At 36.0% G+C, this 23,912-nt stretch overlaps 1 protein-coding gene across 3 annotated transcripts in view; it reads left to right on the forward strand.

Moving 5' to 3' along the window:
• LOC135198639 (uncharacterized) overlaps positions 1–23,912 on the forward strand; it is a 314,250-nt gene that overhangs the window by 181,050 nt on the left and 109,288 nt on the right. For all 3 annotated transcript variants that reach the window (XM_064226412.1, XM_064226411.1, XM_064226413.1), the window contains one exon: positions 21,228–21,369. In XM_064226412.1, the coding sequence (XP_064082482.1) occupies positions 21,228–21,369 (142 nt within the window). The remainder of the gene's footprint in view (positions 1–21,227; positions 21,370–23,912) is intronic.

The raw sequence follows: 23,912 nt of genomic DNA on the forward strand, positions 1-23,912 counted from the left end.
TCTGTCCATATTTTTACCAGTGATCAGGGGCACAGAAGGAAGTGCTTCGGAAATATATGGTTGCAGAGTTCAAATAGTGTTCTATGGGCATTTTATCTTCATATTTATGTTGCTGTATTACAGTAAAAAAACAAAAACTTCATTTATATATATAGATATATATATATATATATATAATATATATATATATATATATATATATATATATATGTGTGTTGTGTGTGTGTGTATATGTATGTATGTATATATGTATATATATGGACACAGATCATTCACCCGCGCGAGATGTATATATGCCAACAATTTTCAGCCAGTGGCTGGCTAAAATGTAACGCCGTCAATCATTGGACAATGGGAACCCTGAACCGTGAAGTGCACAGCACACACACAGACACACAGACACAGACACACACAGAGCTCAACAGGGCGGCTATTGTCATTGCGTTTCACGTTCATAAACAATTCACGAGCAACCACCAATAACGCAGTCCTATCCCCCCCCCCCCCCCCCACCCCCCCCCTCTACTATTCCACCTCGCTCTATCTCCCCAATTTTAAACCACACCATGAGCTCCATACGAATCCCGAACAGAGATAAAACCAAATGGATGATGGGGCGGCCCTCTGTTGGCATCCAGTGGAACAATGGGAGGGAGCTAAAAATGACAGGGCGCTCCAGCGACTCTCTTCTGTTTCCATAACCCTGAAGAGGACTCCGCTTTACTGGAGACCTTACCTTACAGACCTTACATCTTGTTCGGGTTGCCCCAGGTCCCTCAGTGTGAGGCACCTCTAATGTCTACCAGAGAGTTGCTAGTACATCTTCCGGTATATTTTGCATCTTCCAATCTTGGATGGTCTGGGATGCAGTTTAGATATTTGTCGAGCTTATTCTTAAACACATCTACGCTCACTCCTGATATATTCCTCAGATGAGCTGGCAACGCATTGAATAGACGCTGCATTATCGATGCTGGTGCGTAGTGGATTAATGTCCTGTGTGCTTTCCTTATTTTTCCTGGTATAGTTTTGGGCACTATTAATCTACCTCTTCTTGCTCTTTCTGATATTTTTAGTTCCATGATATTTTCTGCTATTCCCTCTATCTGTTTCCATGCCTGAATTATCATGTAGCGTTTCTCTTCTCCTTCTAGACTATATAATTTTAAGAATTGTAGTCTTTCCAGTAGTCTAGGTCCTTAACTTCTTCTATTCTAGCTGTAAAGGACCTTTGTACACTCTCTATTTGTGCAATAATTCCTTTTGATAGTGTGGGTACCATATCATATTGCAAATATTCAAGTGGACTACGAACATATTTTTTATAAAGCATAATCATGTGTTCGCTTTTTCTTGTTTGAAGTGCGTAACAACATTCCCATTTTTGCTTTACATTTTGCCAACAGAGTTTGCTATTTGATCATTTTGCATAACATGTTCCTATTCATCATCACACCAAGGTCTTTAACTGCTTCCTTATTTGTGATGGTCTCATTATTAGGTCCCTTATATGCATATAGCTTTCTTTCTCTGTACTCCATATTTATTGATTCAAATTTATCAGAGTTAAATACCATCCTATTTACCTCTGCCCAATCATATACTTTGTTAAGGTCTCTTTGTAGAGCGTTCCTATCTTCATCACAATAATTTCTCTACTTATTCTTGTGTCATCTGCGAAAACTACTCACTACCGAATCCTTCACATTATTGTCTATGTCTTCAATCATAATAACAAACAGTATTGCAGCTACACCGTACCTTGCGGCACACCGGATATTACCTTGACTTCATCCGATTTCTCGTCGTTTGCAATAACTATCTGTTCTGTGTTGTAAAATTCTTTTAACCATCTTCCTACTTTATCCACGATATTGTGTTTTCTAATTTTCTTCGCTAATATATTATGGTCTACTTTATCAAAAGCTTTTGCAAAGTCTAAATAAACCACATCTGTTTCATTTCCGCTTTTCATATTTTTGAATATGTTCTCACGGTGGACTAACAGTTGGGTTTGTGTACTTTTTCCGGGTACGAAACCATGTTGTCCATAACCATGTTTGTCCTTTATTAAACAAATTATTTTTTATTAAATGTTTCATAATATTTTTCTTCATTAACCCTTTCATACACTTTCATAATATGTGATGTTAGACTCACAGGCCTATAATTAACTTGCCTCTAGTCTTGATCCACTTTGAAAGTAGGGGTAATATATGCTAATTTATGCTCATCATAAATCTTGCCTGTATCTACACTTTGTCTTAATAATATTGCAAGTGGCTTTGCGATAGAATGAACTACTTTCTTTAACAAAATAGCAGGAATTCCCATCAGGCCCTGCAGCAGCTCCCATTTTTAATTTCATTTAATAGCCTGCAACAAATATCAGCTTCATTAATATCTATGTCAGCTAAATATTCACTATTTCATCATCCCTTACTTCTATATCATTATCTTCATTATCTATTCTAGGGGTGAATTCTCTCTTATATCGTTCTGCCAGTATGTTGCAAATTTCCTTTTTTTTCATTCGTTAATCTCCCTTCAAGAGGGCCTATTTCTATTCTTCTTTTATTCATCTTCTTCGCATATGAGTATAATAGCTTGGGGTTTTGCTTGATATTTAATAGGGTTTTTTCTTCCAAGTCCCGTTTTTCATTTTCTTTTGATTGTATAATCTTTTGTTCTGCATTTTCTATCTTACTTTTTAGTTCTATAACTTTCCATGCATTTTTTTCTTTTGCAAGACCTTTTTTCCACTTTCTGATTTTCTGGAACAAGATCCTTCTGTCTCTTGGTATGCATGAATGATGTTTACTTTTCTTCTTCGGTATATATTTTTCCACTATTTTCTCCAATATTTTATATAATATCTCCGTATTTACCCTTATGTCATCACTTACGAAAATGTTATCCCAATCTTACAAGGAGTTGCAAGGATTAGGATGTCTCAAAGACTTGTTAGTCCATCCTAAGAGGAGACATCGTGTGCTCACTTATCTGTAGGAGCAGGTTTTACTGTTCATTCACAGTGTCCTTCTAATGATTTTGTGTAGCTTTCCTTTAAACTCTTCCACACTGTTGCTGTTTACATCTTCTGGAGGCAGTTTATTCCATTTAGTGTCACATATCTTGTATGTCAAGAAGTTCCCACAGTGGGATGTGTTGTATCTCCTCAGTTCTAATTTCCATCTATTATTTCTTGTCAGGTTTTCGTTTAATGTAGATAGGTTACTGTCTGCTTTTGTTATGCCTTTCAGTGTTTTAGATGTTTCTATTAGTTGTCCTCGCAATCGTCGTGTTACTAAGCCATACATGTTCAGGCTCTCTAGTCGTCTTCGGTAACCTATTTGCCTGATGGATGGATGGACCGTCCCACGAGAAGGGTTCTTGGGTATAGTAGGGGTCAAGGTTTCCGAGGGCAGCAGCAGAGGGGTATAGAATGGCCCGCCAAACATGCCCTCAAGTGGAAGATTGACCACCACCCCCCCCACTCCCCCTCCTCTCTCTCTCTCTCTCTCTCTGTGCTACCTACTCACTCACTCCCAGGGTCCAACTTTATGAGGCACGGGGGCCATATGGGCGAAGCCGAGTTTGACCAGGAATCTTTCCAGGAAGACTGAAAAAAAAAAGAAGCAGAAGAAGAATAAGAAGAAAGACCTATTTTCCCTTCACAGATATTGCAAGTTTAGATCGATACTCGGTCCGATGAAGTGTATGGAAGTGACAGGGGATTTCCATCCGGGTTCTTCTTCTTCTTCTTCTTCTGCTCTCAGAGATGTGTGGGAAGATACGAGCGACTTATTCTTAGACGATTGTGAGGAACAACCTCTCCGTGTACTATGTCGTATATTATACTTACAGATTACTCTTGCTAAAAAGTGGAATACACTCAGTGTAATCTTACTAAAACAGGAAATACTCTTGAGCGTACTATCTCGTAAATTAGACTTACGGATTGTTCTTGCTAAAAAAGTGTAATACACCTAGTGTAATCTTACTAAAACAGGAGAACCTCTCCGTGTACTATGTCGTAAATTAGACTTATAGATTACTCTTGCTAAAAAGTGGAATACACCAAGTGTAATCTTATAAAAACAGGAAATACTCTTGAGTATACTGTCTCGAAAAATAGACATATAGATTACTCTTGCTAAAAATGTGATACACCCAGTATAATCTTACAAAACCGGGAGATACTCTGAGTGTACTTTCTCGTGAACTACACTTAGACGTAAATGCTCTTGCAAAAGAGTGAAATGCAACCTGTGTAATCTTATAAAAACAGGAGATACTCTCAGTGTACCTTTTCGTAAAAAGGGTAATACACCCAGTGTAATCTTACAAAAACCGGGAGATGTACTTTATCGTGAATCACACTTACACATAAACGCTCTTGCAAAACAGTAAAGTACACCCAGTATAATCTTACAAAACCGGGAGATACTCTCAGTGTACTTTCTGGTAAATTGAAAAAAAATACCGTGAGTGTACTTTCTCGAGAATTAGACTTAGACGTAAATGCTCTTGCAAAGGAGTGTAATCTTGCAAAACCGGGAGATACTCTCAGTGTACTCTCTAGTGAATTAGACAGATATGTCTCTTGCCAAAAAAACGTGAAATACACCCTGCATGACACCCTCAAGAGTGGGACATACACTGAGCGAACTCACGGAAAAGTGGCAGGAGGAGACGCGTGGAAGTACTACACTTACGCAGCCACATGCATAAAAAAAAGCAAAAAAATAAAAATAAAAAATGCAACTGCCCAAGAAACCACCGAGAGCCACTGGAAACACAATAACGGAAGGGATTCTCTAGGCCGAAAAATGTTGAAGAAGTTTCGGAGCGGTCCGGAAATAGGCGAGTGGATCAAAATGCATACACCCCGTCTCGCGAGGACCCTGGAAAATGTCCCGAAATGTCGAGGACCTTGGAAAATGTCTCGGAATTTCTCGAAATTTCTCGAAATTGGACGACGGGATGGCAGAAGGAAGGACCGAGTTGAACCCACTTCTTCGGCCTGGACGGTTCTTTCGGGGTCTCTGGAAGTCGACGTCGTTGTCGTCGTCCAGGGACCTTATGGAAAGGGCACGGGACCCCGTCGAAGGTCAAGAAGAAGGAGAAGAAGAAGAAGAGGAAAGAGGAGGAGGAGGAGCCATGAAGAAATATGGAGAAAGCTGAAAGAGTAAGAAGAAGGAGGAGGAGGAGGAGGAGTCCTGAAGAAATACGGAGAAAGCTGAAAGAGTAAGAGAATAAAAAGAAGAAATAGAAGGAGGAGGAGGAGGAGGAGGCCTGAAGAAATATGGAGTAAGGGGAAGGATAGAAAAACAGGAGAAGAGAGAAAGTTGCAGAAGGACAAAAAAGCTGAAAGAGGAGGAAGAGAAGAAAAAAAAGAACGATTCAAAACACGGAGAAAGGGAAATATAGGAAGAATTGGAGGACAACTCAAGTAAAAGAAGTTTGTCAAGGTGGAGATGAGAAGGAAAGAGTAAGGAAAATGAGGGAGAGAGAGAGGGGGGGGGGGCGGCAAAGGGAGTCGAGATCCTTGAGTGCAGAGGTAAATAGGTGAGAGAAAATGCCGGAAAAATAAAAGAAAATTAAGAGGAAAGGGTGGAAGGAATTTCGAAGAAAAAGCAGATAGATTAGTAGAGGAAAGGAAATGGTTAGATAAAGTCAAAGTAGAAGGTTCAATGTGAGGAGTACTACTGGGGATTAGGAGTGGAGGTGGGGAATCGGGGGAGGGGGAAGCCTGGAAGCTCCAGCAAAGGCCTGGAAGCAGGTGTTCCAGTGTGGGGAATGTGTTGGCTTTCTCCTCGTTATGATTGCTGGAAACAAACGCAGTCTTCATTGATCGTCTACGGTTTTTTTTAAAGAGTTTTTTCTGCTTTTTTGGGGGATGGGGGTTAATTGGCCCGACTCAATGACCTCTCCGGAGGACACCCCCCGCCCCCGTCATCCCCCCCAACCTCCCTTCCCCCGTCAAACGAAACGTCATTTTCATCCCAGCTTCAAAACCCAGAACTGTCGCCATATGGCTGTATAGCGGGTGAAGTGCCGTCCTAGCACATCACGTGGCGCACTGTAGGTATTAATTAATAAGGTTCTTTTCTTTGCACCGTCCCTTCCTCAGGCCCGTAGCTGCAACCCCCTTCATTCTTCTTACTGTACCTCCGTTCATATTCTCTTTCTTCCATCTAACTTTTTTCAATAACATCTAACAATTATTTGACAGTGCAACTGCAAAAGGTTGTCTTCCCTTTCAGCGCTGAATGACCTCATAGGTCCCAGCGCTTGGCATTCGTCCTAAATTTCATGCTACGTTAAGACAAATTCAACCTAAAATAGAATATAAAACATGATTCGATATGGCATGACAGTATCCTTATGCATATCTGTATGCAAGTAGGGAAGCTTCAACTCTCTCTCTCTCTCTCTCTCTCTCTCTCTCTCTCTCTCTCTCTCTCTCTGTCTTGAAAGTAATTTGACCCCAGACGTCAAACAGTCGCGAATATTCTATTTCATTTCCATGATTTTAAGGCGAAGCAGCCAAGTGGCAAGAGTATTATCCATTTGAGGAGATTGTTGTTTGCCTAATACGTGTCCAGGCCTCAGTTCGTGTTGTTTGAGAGTTGTTGCGCCTGCTGGACACGTGAGGAGGAGGAGGAGGAGTAGGAGGAAGAGGAGGAGTAGAAAATCAAGGAGGAAATCGGGGTTAGAGAACGTGTGAGGAGGAGGAGGAATGTCAGATGAAACTTGGTCAATAAAGATTTGTGTTTGAGAGGCCTAGGTGACGTGAGGAAGGTTGATAAGGAAATTGGTCTCTAATGGAGAAAATAGGGAAATTGGTTCTTTAAATAAGGAGATAAGGAAATTGGTCTTTAAATAAGGAGATAAGGAAATTAGTCTCTGAAGGAGAAAATAGGGAAATTGGCCTTTGAATAAGGAAATAGGGAAATTGATCTTTGAATGAGAAAATAGGGAAATTGGTCTTTGAAGGAGAAAGTAGAGTAACTGGTGTTTGAAGGAGAAAATAGGGAAATTGGTTCTTTATATAAGGAGATAAGGGAATTGGTCTTTAAATGTGGAAATTGGTCTTTAAATAAGGAGATAAGAAAATTGGTCTTTGAATAAGAAAATGGGGAAATGATCTTTGAGTAAGAAAATGGGGAAATTGGCCTTTGAATAAGAAAATAGGGAAATTGGTTTTTGAATAAGGAAATAGGGAAATTGATCTTTGAATGAGAAAATAGGGAAATTAATCTTTAAATAAGAAAATGGGGAAATCGGTCTTTGAATAAAAAAAATAGGGAAATTGGCCTTTGAATAATAAAGTAGAGAAATTGGTCTTTACATAAGGAAATAGGTAAACTGGCCTTTGAATAAGAAAACAAGAAAATTGGTCCTTGAAGGAGAAAATAGAGTAATTGGTGTTTGAATAAGAAAATATTGAAATTGATCTTTGAATAAGAAAATAGGGAAATTGGTCTTTAAATAAGGAGATAAGAGAATTGGTGTTTAAATACGAAAATAGGGAAATTGGTCTTTAAATAAGGAGATAAGGGAATTGGTGTTTAAATACGAAAATAGGGAAATTGGTCTTTGAATAAGAAAATAGGGATATTGGTCTTTGAATAAGAAAATACGGAAATTGGTCCTTAAGTACGAAAATCAGGAAATTGGTCTTTGAATAAGAAAATATGGAAATTGGCCTTTGAATAAGATAATAGGGAAATTGGTCTTTGAATAAGAAAATAGGGAAATTTGTCTTTAAATAAGGAGATAAGGGAATTGATGTTTAAATACGAAAATAGGGAAATTGGTCTTTGACTAAAAAAAAAAAATAGGGAAACTGGTCTTTGAATAAGAAAATAGAGGAATTGGCCTTAGAATAAGAAAATACGGAAATTGGTCTGGAATAATGAAATAAGGAACTTGGTCTTTTGAATAAGAAAATAGGGGAATTGGTCAATGAACAAGTTGTGCAGAACAGAATGGTGCCAGGGTTGGACTACATATATATATATATATATATATATATATATATATATATATATATATATATATATATATATATACTTTCCATGTCACTATAAATATCTTTCGTATGTTTATTTCCTCCCAGTCATTTTATTCAACATTTCAATTCATACCTTGGTGATTGTTTCATTAAAGCTCCTGATGTATTTTTCCTATCTTTTGGATTTTATAAATTTAAGAAAGGAATTAAAGATTCTTTTTTCCAGTATATAAGTAATTTTATATCTACTATATGTATGTAATTTCCCAGTCCTTGAGATGCATCATATATATATATATATATATATATATATATATATATATATATATATATATATATATATATATATATATATATATATATATATAGAATATATATATGATAATATATATATATATCATATATATATATATATATATATATATATCTATATATATAGATATATATAGATATATATATACTATATATATATATATATATATATATATCTATATATATATATATATATATATATATATATCAGCGTGTGTGTGTGTTTGGATTACCCTAATTACGTAACTGACCCAACGCAAAAAAGTCTGTGAATATATATACTCGGCTGGATAATAGAGGCCCCCTATTTATCCAGAAGGCGTGGCGTAGATTCCCTCCCCCCCCCCACCCCCCCACCCCCTACCCCACCCACCCCCTTCACCTGAAGAAGAGGTAGGGAGTGTTTTTTTTTCAGACGTTGAAGGGGGAACCCCTGCGAAAGTCGCTGAATTGGACAGTCTTCTCGCCCCCATCCCTCCCCCCCCCTTTCCCCCTTCATTCCTTCCCCTCTTCCTCCCCATATAAAACAATGTCTAGGGGCTCGAGTATGATGGTGGTTGAGTGGGAAAAAAAGAAGGGGTGGGGATGGGGGTTAGGGGGGAGGGTAGTGAGTTGAGGGTAGGTGTGGGAACTTGAAGGAAAGTGAGGAAATATTTCCTCCTTCAAGTATCGTCCTTTTTTGGTCATAGTATATATATATATATATATATTATATATTATATATATATATCTATATATATATGCATGCACACAAAGGTTCCAGATGAGCTATTATATCAGTAAACAGCAGGAGAACATGAAAAAAAATCATCAAACCCATGGTTTATCACAAGGAGAAACGTTTCTTGTGATTAAATCATGGATTTTATGATGTTTTTTATGATCTTGCTGTTTACTTATATATAATATATATATATATATATATATATATATATATATATATATATATATATATATATATATATATACGTATGATATATGATATCTATATATATCTATATATATGTATATCTAACTATATAGTATACATAGCTAATATAATGTATAGTGTATATATATATATATATATATATATATATATATATATTATATATATATATGTATATGTATTATACTAAATATATACATAGCTATATATTGTATAGTATATATATATATATATATATATATGTAGATATATAGATATATATATATATATATATATATATATATATATATATATATTTATATATATAGTCCATCACCCTGCGTGGAGACACGTTGCAATCAGTGCCAAAGAACTGTTAAAACAAATGGGGGAACCTTTTTTGTATATTTCTCGTTTCTTGATACTCAGCAAGAAGAAAAAGAAGAAGAAGAAGTAGAAGGAGAAAGAGGTCCAACAGAGGAGGAGGAGGAGGAGGAGGAGGAACAACAACCTCTCCCAAAAGGAAATATTATCCCCAACACGGGCATGTCAGAGTTTGGTACGGAAACAAAAGAACCTCGTGGCCTGCGGTCTTCTTCTTCTTCTTCTTCTTCTACTTCTTCTTTCTCTCCGTCAGTAGTAGCATCACCAAGGCGGCCGCAACAGACGTCTTTTGTGGTTTCTTCTTCTTTTGTCCCTGCTCTAGTTCCTCCTCCTCCAACTCCTCTGCTCCTGGTACTCTGACGTCGAGGTGAGGGCCTTTCAAGAATCCTCCGACGGGTGGCTGGCGGATTTTAATCACGGCGGCGGCGGTGGTGGTGGTGGTAACTTTCGATAAGGCCGCGGGGCGACGTCCTTCCAAGGGGAGGGAGAAGAAGTAGTTAGTCAGTCAGTTCAGGTGCACTGTCTTGCGGGCGGCAGCGCTGCTTTCTTTTTGCCGTTTTTAAATTTCCTCTTTACTTTCTATCGGCCTTTCTTTGTGGGCATCGCAAAGTCGTATATCGTGGTGTCTGCTGTCAGGTCCTTTGGTGTTTTGTCTTAGTGTTTTGGCTCTGTTTTTTCATGTTTCGTAAGCTGCTACAAATGTCCCTCGATCACTCCTCTCTTTTGCTGTTTTAACTTTTTTTTTTTTATTTCTATCGGCCTTTCTATGTGGGTTTTGTAAATTCCTATTTCGTGGGTCCTGCTGTCATGTGCTTCCGCTTATTTTAGTGCTTTGTGTCTACTCTTTAATGTTTCATCAAGGTCCCTCTTTCACTCCTTTTTTTAGCTGTTTTAACTTTCATTTTTTTTTTTTACTTTCCATCGGTCTTTCTTTGTGGGCTTCGCAAAGTCGTGTATCGTTGTGTCTGGTGTCACGTCCTTTCACCTCTTTTAGTTTTTTTGTTTCTGATATTTTGTTTCGTCAGTTGCTACAAAGGGCCATCGATCAGTTCACCAACTCTTTTACTGCAAAGATTTTACCATAAATAAATAAGGTACAGTGAGAATAACAGTTAAAAAGCTCTAATCATTTTCATCAAAGTTACATCTGCATTTCGATTGAGTTCGTTTGTAAAGAAATTTTATGAATGTATACAGACGTCTATTCATTTCTCAGTCTTAAATTTTTACTTTCATCTTCATGAGAAGAATCGACTATTTTTTGTTTTTATAATTTTATGACTTGCTGTTCTTCACCTATCAGTCCTTCATTTTTTCCCCTTTCAAAATCTCAAATAACTGATAAGAGGCAGAAATGAGATCCCCACACCCTCTTCCATCCATGCCTGAACCAACACTGTTCTTCCCCTAGCAATCCTATATTCAACCTTAGCATTTTCAATCAAAACATTACTATTCCTTCTGGACATTTCTATCCTGTAGGACATTACCTCTTCATGCATAAACGAACACTGCTCTTCCCCTAGAAATCTTCTATCATCAATCTTACATTATTATTATGCACAACCTTACTATTTCTTCTGGACATTTTCATCCTGTAGGGCACAGTGGTTTTGCATCAGTTCATAACCTCGGCCCCCCCCCCCCCCCCCCCATACTCTCCCTATTTGGAATTGGCATCCAAGTGTCACAATTCCCACGCCTGTCAAATCTGCTGTCAGGAAATTCCACTTGTTATAACACAGAGCATATTTGACTCGAAGTCAGAAAAATAACTGTTTTGATTCCCAAGTGGGAATGGAATGGGTCAGATCTGGAATGCCAGCCCAATGGATGTGCATATAAATAATCTTCATTTGTTTATTTATATTTATTTATTTATTTATTTATTTATTTATTTATTTATTTATTTATTATTTTGGAACTTCAGAACTGCGAAGATGCAATGCATGATTACCGTGATACAATTAACCATGTGTTTTAATAATTTACGTAGACTTTTCCTACCTTTATTAATTTCTTTATTTGTTTATTTTTTTTTATTTTTTTTATAAGTGATTTCTTCCTTCTTTCTGTATTTGCCTTTAACTTCTGTTACTTCTTCCTGATGAATGCATAATATTCTTTGGAAGCTTGAATTTCAAGTCAGTGGCCCCTTTGGTTGGTTTGTTCTGTATGAATAGGGTTCATCTTCTGAATAATAATAACAATAATAATAATAATAATAATAATAATAATAATAATAATAATATTTTGTTAAAAATGACTGCTGCTTCAGCACTATTAATCTTGTAAAGAGTCTTCCCTATCTTTCTGATGACGGCTTTCTCGTTGTTGCTTAGACTGGCGAGCAACGCACTTAAGGGCATGGTGATAGCGAGTGTCCTGCGCGGTTCAAGACCACCACCGTTAGGGCCTTCGTCAGGAGGGCCCTCTCGCACTGTTCGACGTGGCAGGACACACACCTCGAACTCGACAGAACATCCCAGATGCTAATTAACAATGGGTACTCGAACAAACTCGTAAACCGAGAAACTCGAGCCGCCCTTGACAAGTGGTACATGACGGAGGAAGAGAGAAGGAACATTCCGCCCCCGGAGGATATCAAACTTTTCTATAAAGCCTTCATGCACCACCAATACAAGGAGGAAGAAGCAGCCATGAAGAAAATAATAGAGGAACACGTCCGCCCCATGGAGGAGGGAAAGAGAGTGTCCCTCATTATTTACTACAAGAATCGGCGTACGAAGGACCTCCTGATGAAGAACAACCCCTCCCCGCCGGTAGGAGACCCCCTGAAGCAGTCCAACGTCGTCTACCGATACGTATGCCCCGCCCAAGGATGCCCTGGGATTTACATCGGCATGACGACGATGCGCCTGTCAAAAAGGATTTCCTGCCACGCCCAGGAGGGCGCCATTAGGCAGCACGCCCTTGTAGTACACAGCAGAAACATCGCAAGAGACGACATCGTCAGGAATATTAAGATCATCGGGAGAACACCTGACCCACGACGTCTGCGTCTCCTAGAAGCGCTGCTCATCCTCGAGGAAAAGCCTCCCCTTAATACCACCCAAGAAGCGTTCCTGATACCGACGTGTGAGGAGGACCACACCCCTCCCCCCTAACGAAAGTACCAGCGCGCATGAAACGAACACCGGACATGAGAATAATACCAGGGGTGACGTCACTCAGGTAGAAGCCAATCAAGAGGCTCCCGGTGATACCCCCCACCTGAGAAGGTCTGCAAGACTCGTCAACGCCCGCCGTATGAGTCACCTTCCCGGGAACCAATGAAAACCCGACCTGCCGGAGAGGTGCTCTGACCGTACTCAAGAGCTTGCAACACCACGATAAAAGGACTCTGTGAGCAAGAGCCCGTGCTGACACAAGGTCAGCTTAATCATAAACAACAACAACAACCACTGGAATTCAGTCCCTCAGCAGTTATCGCTTGATAATGTCCTGTCGATCAGGAGGAAACATCGCGTTAGAGAGAGAGAGAGAGAGAGAGAGAGAGAGAGAGAGAGAGAATTGTATAAGCAATAATAAATCAAATGACTCAACCGAATTTTACCATGCCCTTTGGTGCGTTGCTCGCCAGTCTAAGCAACAACGAGAAAGCCGTCATCAGAAAGATAGAGAAGACTCTTTACAAGATTAATAGTGCTGAAGCAGCAGTCATTTTTAACAAAACATGTCTACGAGAGGGTCTCCTTCCGAAATAATAATAATAATAATAACTTATTCTTTGGAGATTGGATTTAAAGTCAATGGCCCCTGTATGTGGGCTTGTTCCATATGAATAGGGTCCGTCTTCTGAATAATAATAATAATATTATTATTTCAGAAGATGAAACCTATTCTTATGGAACAAGCCCACATACAGGGTGCCATTACAGACTTGGAGTTCAATCTTCCAAAAAAATATGGTGTTCATTAGGAAGGAGTAAGAGGAGGTAAAGGGAAACACAAAACACAGAAAGAACAGACCCCACTTATTAAAAAAAAAGGAAAAAGTAAAAAAAACAAATGATCAAACAGATAAAAATATATTCAAATGCAAGGCGAACAGAGCATTAGGGTAGTAATGCATCGCAGTGCATCGCCCTTTCGCTTCAACTTCTGATTTTGAATTCTTATTGCAGGTTATATATATATATATAGGTATATATATATATATATATATATATATATATATATATATATATATATGTGTGTGTGTGTGTGTGTGTGTGTGTGTGTGTTCGTATATATATCCTCTCTTCGTAATATGAGATTAGCATTCTTAACTCGCGTTAGGAAATCCTTTCGATGCAAGAATTCAATTAACAGTAAAGTTCAAAGCAAAGTGGATATAGCCGCTCAGCACGCAACATCTCTCGCCGTGTTTAAAAAGGATTGTTCCCCCACACCGCTGGACTGTGGAACGATTGTTCCTCACACCCCTGGAATGTAGAACAACCTACCTTCTGAGGATGTCTGCAATGAAAGCCTCGAAAGTTCAAGCGAAATTGCAATGAATTATCACTCTGATTATTCTTGCATTTTGATTCATTTTTATGTATTTATTGATTTTTTTTTTTAAAGTGAGATCTCTTCATGTATTAGCCAAAATAAGATCATTTTTTGACGCAACATTTTCCAAGAATTCCTGGTTTTTCTAAATATAAATCACTTGTATTAGCCGAAATAAAATCATTTTGTTGCTACAGCATTTCCAGAAATTCCTGGATTTTCCGCGTTTCCAAAAATTCCTGGATTTTCTGAATATAAATCACTTGTATTGCCAAAATAATATTTTTTTATACAGCATTTTCGAAAATTTCTGAATTTGAATATAAATCACTTGTGTCAGCCAAAATAAAATTATTGTGTTGATACAACTTTTCCAAAAATTTCAAGATTTGTATGAGAATCACTTACAGTTAGCCAAAATAAAATTATTTTGTTGATACAGCATCTCCAAAAATTCCTGGATTTTCTGAATATGAATCACTTGTATCAAAAAAAATAAAATAATTTTGTTGATACAACTTTTCCAAAAATTTCAAGATTTGAATGCAAATCACTAACAGTTATCCAAAATAAAATAATTTTGTTGATACAGCACTTGTAAAAATTCCTTTATTTGAATATAAATCAGTTGTATTGGTCTAAATAAAATCATTTGGTTGATACAGCATTCCCCAAATTTTAGAATTAGAATAAAAATAATTTACAATCAACTGAAATAAAATAATTTTGTTGATATGGTATTTCCAAAAATTCCTAGATTTTTAAATATAATTAGTGAAAACAACATTATTTTGTTGATACAGCATTTCCAAAAAATTCCTGGATTTTCGGAATTCAATAAGTCGAAATACAATTATTTTGTTGATACAGCAATTCCAAAAATTCCTGGATTTCCAGTGAAGGTACACTAGCAACAGTTTTTTATTATTTTTGTTTTTTCTTTTTTCTTTTTTTTTTTTTTTTGGGGGGGGGGGGGGCGGGCAGATTCCACCAAGTTAAAAGTTAATTTTTTTACCCATTTCGTCTGAAAAGTTTGAGTTAAATTGTTCCCTTTCGCCTGAAGGCTTATTTGACAAATCACTCATCTTAGGGCCAAGAGCAACTGACTTCTTTGTTGTACAGTTTCGAAAAATAAAAGCATATTTTTTCCCCTTTCGATTTTCCGGTGAAGCTTTCACTAAAGTAGTCTTCCTTGTATGGGAAAATTATATATGATTTTTATTTTATTATTATTATTATTATTATTATTATTATTATTATTATTATTATTATTATCTGCAGATTCTATTATTATTATTATAATTGTACTTAGGAAGCAGACCCTCTCTCAAGCATACATTATTAAAAGTAATGGCTACTTCAGCAGCGTTACACTTGTAGAGATTCTTCTCTATTTACCGAATAGCGGCTTTTTCCGTGCTACTTAGACAGGCTAGTAGAGTGCCCATGGAGGTCAAGGCGGCTGCAGGACTTACAGCATCGCAACCATCAACGCGTGGAAAGTGGCTTGAGACCCGGTTCAAACCACCAATGAAAACGAAGACCTACCGCCACCAGCCAATAGTAGATCAGCATGGGGCAGACCCCCTGCTGTCAACCCCAAATATAAACGAGGACGGACACCGCTACAAGATCAGTCCACCCTCAGCTTCCCAGCCCGAGGATGTCTGGCAGCTCCAGACGAAAGCTCGCTTGCTTCAAGAGAGAGAGAGAGAGAAAGACATATATATATATATATATATATATATATATATATATATATATATATATAAAAAAGATATATGCCACGAAGGAAAAATAAACGAAGGAGGATCTGCAGATCCTCCTTCGTTTATTTTTCCTTCGTGGCCTATATCTTTATTTATGGATTTATCACGTTCCTAACTTTCGTGATTCAGTTATATATATATATATATATATATATATATATATATATATATATATATATATATATATATATATATATATATACATATATAGTTATGACTTTGATAACTATGGTATCATAGTTTATCTGTAAAATTCAAATATATACACCAATGTTGACTCTGTATTTGATCATGACCTCCATAGGCACTCTACTAGCCTGTCTAATTATTATGTTTCAGTGGATTCTCGTAAACAATTTACAGTCTGACTTTCCTCTGCCAAAAGCGATCCCCAACGCGAAATTGGTCTGTCGCCAGCAGTTTCGACCGAGGTCTGGTCACTGGATGACCCCCTGTCGCAGTTGATTTTCTCTCTCTCTCTCTCTCTCTCTCTCTCTCTCTCTCTCTCTCTCTCTCTAACTTTAATTCCATCTAAATGAAATAATTCTCTCTCAATGTCACCCAGAAATCAGATTATATTTAATATATATATATATATATATATATATATATATATATATATATATATATATATATTATATACTACATACATATTATATATATATATATATATATATATATATATATATATATATATATATACATACACTATATATATATATATATGTATATATATATATATACACATATATATAACCATATATATTATATATATATAGAATTATATATATATATATATATATATATATATATATATATATATATATATATATATCAATTCAAGCTACAAAGTCCTTTAATATCAAATATATATATATATATATATATATATATATATATATATATATATATATATATATATATATATTTGCATATGTATTATATATATTTATATACTACACGAGGTCGTTAAGCGAACTAGGCATAAAATAAGTAAAATAAAATAAAATAAAATAAAATAAAATAAACCACCATCCAGTAATCCCGAACGAGAAGGTGCTCGTTCCGGCCAACTTTTCTACTCTGGGCCCATGAACTCGAGATTGACTCCGCCGAACTCGTCTTGGGGGAAATCTGAAGGGGCTCTGAACTACGGAAACTGAATCTGTTCACTCGTCAAAAGAATGATTATTCCTTCTTCTTCTTCTTCTTCTTCTTCTGTTTTTTCTCCTCCTCTTCTTCTGTTTTTCCTCTACTTCTTTTTCTTTTGTTTTCCTCGTCTTCTTCGTCTGTTTTTCTCCTTCTTCTTCTTCTTCTTCTTCTTTGTCTTCTTCTTTTTCCTCTTTTCTTCTTCTTCTTCTGTTTTTCCTCTTCTTCTTCTCCTTCTTCTGTTTTCCTCTTCTTCTTCTTCGGTTTTTCCTCCTCTTCTTCTTCTCCTTCTTCCGTTTTCCTCTTCTTCTTCTGTTTTTCCTCCTCTTCTTCTTCTTCTTTTTTCCTCTTTCTCTTCTTCTTCCTCTTCTGTTTTTCTTCCTCTTCCTCCTCCTCTTCTTCTTCTTCTCTTCTTCCTCTCCTGTTTTCCCATTTCTTCTTCTTCTTCTTTTTTTTCTCTGCTTCTTCTTCTCTTTTTTCTCTTCATTTTCTGGTTTTCCTCCCTTTCTTCTTCTTCTTCTCCTTCTTCTGTTTTCCCTCTTTTTCTTCTTCTTCTTCTTATTATTTTTTCTTCTGTTTTCCTCCTCCTCTTCTTCATCTTCTTCGTCGGTTTTTCCTCCTCCCCTTCTTCTTCTGTTTTCCTCATCCTCATCTTCCTCCTCCTCCTCTTCTTCTTGTTCTTCTGTTTTTCCTCCTCTTCTTTTTCTTTTTCTGTTTTTCCTCTTTTTCTTCATCTTCTTCTTCTGTTTTTCCTCCTCTTCTTCTTCTTCTGTTTTCCTCATCCTCTCTTCCTCCTCCTCCTCTTTTTCTTGTTCTTTTCCTTCCTGTTTTTCCTTCCTTCTTCCTTTTTCTATTTCTGTTTTTCCCCTCCTTTTTACCTTTCATTCTTCTTCTATCCTGGTTTTTCCTCTCTTTCCTTCTTCTTCTTCTTTATTCCTTCCTTCCTTCTTCATCGTCTTCTTCTTCTTCTGTTTTTCTCTTCTTCTTCTTTTTCTTCTTCTGTTTTTCTGCTTCTTTTTCTTCTTCTGTTTTTTCCTCTTCTTGTTCTTCTGCTTCTTCTTCTTCTGTTTTTCCTCTTCTTCTTGTTCTTCTGTTTCTTCTCCTTCTTTTTCTCCTGCTGTTTTTCCTCTTGTTCTTCTTCTTCTTCTTCATCGTCGTCGTCTTCTGTTATTCCTCCTCCTCTTCTTTTTCTTCTTCTGTTTTTCCTATTCTTCTTCTTCTTCTTCTTCTTTTTCTTCTGTTTTTCCTTTTCTTCTCCTCCTTCTTTATATATATATATATATATATATATATATATATATATATATATATATATATATATATATATATATATATATATATAAAAGGTATAAGCCACGAGGGAAAATAAACAACGGAGTTTCCGCAAGATCTTTCGACGTTTAACAACTGACTTACATGAGGAATTGACATTACAAGAAAGGTCGTATAACTGACAGATAGGGATTATAAAGAGATTAGTACTTAGAATCCGACACACCTGGAAGATGAGTAACCTTCCCAAACAAACATAAACATGGGTACAATTTAAAAAAAAAAAGATCAAGACAATCTGCTCAGACACAAGACAAGACAATTAAAGGATTATTATAGGTGACAGCTAAATATTTAGAACTTTGGTAAACAAAAACATATTCACAATACATATTAAACATACATATACAACGAAGATATCTCTAAGGCAACTAATTTTTATTTAAGTCTGTAATTATATCTTTGAGGTAATTCTTAAACATATTTAAGAATGACCTCAAAGATATAATTACAGACATAAATAAAAAATTTTAATATGTATTGTGAATACGTTTTTGTTTACCAAAGTTCTGAATAGCTGTCAACTATATTAATATTTTAATTGTCTTGTCCTTGTGTCTGAGCAGATTATCTTGATCTTTTTGTTTTTTTAAAAATTGTACCCATGTTTATGCTTGTGTGGGAAGGTTACTCATCTTCCAGGTGTGTCGGATTCTAAGTACTAATCTCTTTATAATCCCTATCTGTCAGTTATACGACCTTTCTTGTATTGTCAATTCCTCATGTAAGTCAGTTCATCTGCTAAGTAAAGGACGTTGAACGTCAAAAGATCTTGCGGAAACTCCAGTGTTTATTTTCCCTTGTGGCTTATACCTTTATTTATGCTTTATCACGTTCCAAACTTCATGATTCAGTTTTATATATATATATATAATATATATATATATATATATATATATATATATATATATATATATATACTTGTGTCTGTATGTGTGTGCATGATTAGCACTGTCTTACTTTAATTTTAAGATAGGATATTTATGATTTATTCATTAGAATGAAAACATAAATAACAAATAATATGCTTGTTATACAGTAAAGAACAATTATTTCTAATAAAATATAGCATATTTATTTTAATTTTCGTTGGTGAAACAACGCGCTTTTTTACCTTAGATTTTAGCACACGTCCCAAGTAAGCTGGAGGTCAGATCGCACCTCATTTAATCTGGGACTTAGTTTGAACTCTTCTTAAACTTGCAAACTTTAGAAATTAAAGTTTCCCCCGGAAAGTTTAAGAATCCATCAACTTTGCTTTATCAAGATCTAAGTTGAAATTCTTCGTAGACATACTGGAATATTATAAAGTTCCCTCCTGGAACAAAAGTTACAGTTTTTTATCAGGTCAGTTTTAATATACAACGTCATTGGAGCGCTTCCTAAATTCGATTTTTTTTTTTTTTATTATAACCTTATTTTTAATTTTTGTTGTAACCTTATTTTTAATATTTATTGTAACCTGATTTTTTATTTTTATTTGTTTTGTTATTTTATTTTTTATTTTTGTTGTCACCTTATTTTTTATATTCATTGTAACCTTATTTTTAATTTTTATTGTAACCTTATTTTTAATTTTTTTGTAACCTTATTTTCTATCTTTATTGCAACCTTATTTGCTCATTTTTATTGTAACCTTATTTTTAATTTTTATTGTAACCTTATTTCTTATTTTTATTGCAACTTTATTTTTAGCTTTAATATAACCTTATTTTTATTCTTATTGTGATTTTATTGTCAATTTTTATTGTAACCTTATTTTTTATTTCTATTGTAACATTATTTTGTATTTTTATTTTTATTGTAATTTTATTTTTAATGTTTATTGTAACCCTATTTTTGTTGTAACCTTACTTTTAATTTTGATTTTTACTGTGGTTTTATTTTCAGTTTTTATTGTAACCTTATTTTTGTTGTAACCTTATTTTTTATTTTAATTTTTAGTGTGGTTTTATTTTAGATTTTCATTGTAACCTTATTTTTAGTTTTTATTGTATCCTTATGGGGATATTTGACTCGAGAGCATCGTGGGAATATTTGACCCGAGAGCATCGTGGGGATATGTAAGCCGAGAGCATCGTTTTAAGCACAAACGGAGATAATTCCAGTAGTTTCTATACCCTCACGGGACCAAATTTATTCTGCTGGGCTAAATACTTCCCGGGCTAATTAACTAAGCACGCGCATATTTCCATTCTTCCTGCACTGGTGTTTTATTTTTTTATTCTCTTTTTTTTTTTTTACTTCTCTTCCGTTTTCCTGTTTCATTTGTTTATATTTAAAAAACTCACAGTGTTTATTTTTTTTAAATGTATTTTTATTTGGTCTTTTGTGTTTTTTTCAAATTTTTCACTTTTTTAGATGTTTTTCTGTGTGCGCTCCAACTTTTCTTATATTATTTTCTTTGTCTTCGGATTTTTTCTTTAAAATGGTTTCCTAGTTTTCCCTGTATAGTTTTTTTTTTAACTTTTTCTATTCCTTTTTCTATATTTCATTATTTTTTCGCAGTTTTTATTGTTTTAGGTGTTTTTTCTCGTTGTGCTCCGTTTCATTAACTTTCTATTATTGTTTTTCTTTCAAATTGTTACCTTGTTGTTCTGTTATGTTCCATTTCATTTTCTGTGTTTTTTTTCCATTATTGTATTTTTATATAAATCTCCGTATTTATTCTTGTCTTCCATTCCCATCTCATTCATTCCATCATCCTTCGTCATTTATCATTTATCACTTCTATCTTATTCAGGATCTATATCATATGTCTTCCCACCGTCTTAGACTATAATCACTAATCATTTTTTGCTCTCTAAAGTTCCGCGTTCCCTTTCTGTTCCAGGAGCTGTTCCGCAACGACCACAGGGTTACCCTCTCCCTGACCCGGCTCTCGGTCACGGCGTCAGGTCAGTACAGGTGCGAGGTCATCGCCGAACACCCCAGTTTCCGAACGGAGACTGCCAACGCAGCCATGACCGTCCTAAGTGAGTAATATAGACGTGATTTTTCTCTCTTTTTACTTATTCACTTTCGAGGCTTGCAGGATTTTTTGTAGGATTGTCTAGAGGATCTAACAGGTACATGATTTTGTAAGATTGTCCATGAGAACTTAGAGGTATAGGATTTTGTAGGATTGTCTATAGGATCTTAGAAGTAGAGGATTTTGTAGGATTGTCTATAGGATCTTAGAAGTAGAGAATTTTGTAGGATTGTCTAGAGGAATTGAGAGGCACCGGATAGGACCTTGACAGTCTAACAGTAGAAAAAAGGTCACTGGTGTTTGTAGGATTGTCTAGAAGGCTTCAGAGGCATAGGACCTCTGGCAGTAGAACTGTAGGAATAGGTTACAGGTTTTTGTAAGGATTATCTAGAAGGCTTTACAGGCATAGGACCTCTTGACAGTCGAACAGTAAAAATAGGTCACTGGTGTTTGTAGGATTGTCTAGAAGGATTCAGAGGCATAGGACCTCTGATAGTAGAGCTGTAGAACTAGGTTACAGGTTTTTGTAGGATTATCTAGAAGGCATAGAGGCATAGGACCTCTGACAGCAGAACTGTATGAACAGGATACAGGTTTTTGTAGGATTATCTAGAAGGCATAGAGGCATAGGACCTCTGACAGCAGAACTGTATGAACAGGATACAGGTTTTTGTAGGATTATCTAGAAGGCATAGAGGCATAGGACCTCTGACAGTAGAACTGTAGGAACAGGTTACAGGTTTTTGTAGGATTGTCTAGAAGGCTTCAGAGGCATAGGAACTGACAGTAGAATAGATAACTGGTTTTGTAGGATTATCGAGAAGGATTTGGAGGTATAGGACAGGACCTCTGACAGCAGAAGGGTAAATGCAGGTAACAAGTTTTGTGGGATTGACTCTAGACTGATTCAGAGGCTCACGAACTGTGACTGTAGAAATGGGTCACATAATTTTGTGGGACTGTTGGCATTGCCCAGAGGGATGCAGAGTCTTCCTTTGGTTGGGCATTGGCAAATAAATGTTGCAAAACAAATTAGGGTACATCTTCCGAAGACCTGTGTTTTGTTAAGTCATCTGGTTGTGACCATTTGGAAATGTACCAGAGGACTAGAAAACTATTTCTTTTTAGGTGAATTTTTGTTTATTTTATCTCTACTGCCTTAGGATAAGTAAGGAAGGACTGATATTCCCTTCGTTATCTTTTAGTAATGATATTTTCTATTCAACCATTCATATAGTATAACAAATGCAGCATTTTCCATCCTCTCATGCATTTAACAAAACCACCCACTCCCAAGTGGATGGTGGCATACGAAATCTGACCACGTCAGTCACCGAACGAAAATTTTGGAAATGAAATCACGCGTGATAGTGGGCAGTGTTAGGGACGCTCAGGAGAATCAATCCGTTTCCCGTGACTTTTTGTGAATAACCGAGATTCAGCTCTTTTAGCTTTTAGTCAAACGGAAGAGCTTTGTATAATAATCTGACCTTGGGAATGGGACGTCGCTTGGGCTCAAGTCCATCGTCGAACGTTTGAAAGTCAAGACATTCATACTGGGTCTTCATCGGGACAGACCTGTTTTTTTACCTTATTCAACTGTTTTATAAACATCAACTTCTCGTTAATCAAGAAGGACCTGTTTGCTAAATTTATCCCATGTCATTGATCAGAACAGAACTATTTTATAAAGATCTCCCATCTAGTTGAACAGGACAGAACTATTTTATAGATATCTTCCATCTAGTTGGCCATGACAGGACTATTTTATAAAGATCTCCCATCTAGTTGACCAAAACAGAATATTTTATAGACATCTCCCATCTAGTTGACCAGGACAGAACTATTTTATGAAGATCTCTCATCTAGTTGACCATGACAGGACTGTTGTATTGATATCTCCCATCTAGTTGACTAGGACAGAAATATTTTATAAATCTGACTGAACTTTATCATAAATATCTTCCATCTAGTTGACCAGGACAGAACTATTTTATAAAGATCTACCATCTAGTTGACCAGGGTAGAACTATTTTATAAATATCTCCCATCTAGTTGACCATGACAGAACTATTTTATAAAGATCTCCCATCTAGTTGACGGGCAGTGGGCAGATCTTTTTATATTTTTTAAAGATCATCCCCATCTGTTGACTGACAGAACTATTTTATAAAGATCTCCCATCTAGTTGACCATGACAGAACTATTTTATAAAGATCTCCCATCTAGTTGACCATGACAGAACTATTTTATAAAGATCCCCCATCTAGTTGACCTTGACAGAACTATTTTATAGATATCTCCCATCTAGTGAGCCATGAAAGACTATTTTTTGTTTTTAATTGATATCTTCCTATCTAGTTGACCTTGACAGAACTATTTTATAGATCTCTCCCATCTAGTGACCATGACTAGAACTATTTTTATAGATATCTCCGCCCATTCTAGTTGACCCCGCTGACACGAAACTATTTTATAAATCTCCCATCTAGTTGACCATGAAAGAACATTTTTATAGATATCTCCCATCTAGTTGACCTTGACAGA

The sequence above is a fragment of the Macrobrachium nipponense genome, chromosome 22, assembly GCF_015104395.2.
Source record: "Macrobrachium nipponense isolate FS-2020 chromosome 22, ASM1510439v2, whole genome shotgun sequence".
Classification (NCBI taxonomy): Eukaryota; Metazoa; Arthropoda; class Malacostraca; order Decapoda; family Palaemonidae; genus Macrobrachium; species Macrobrachium nipponense.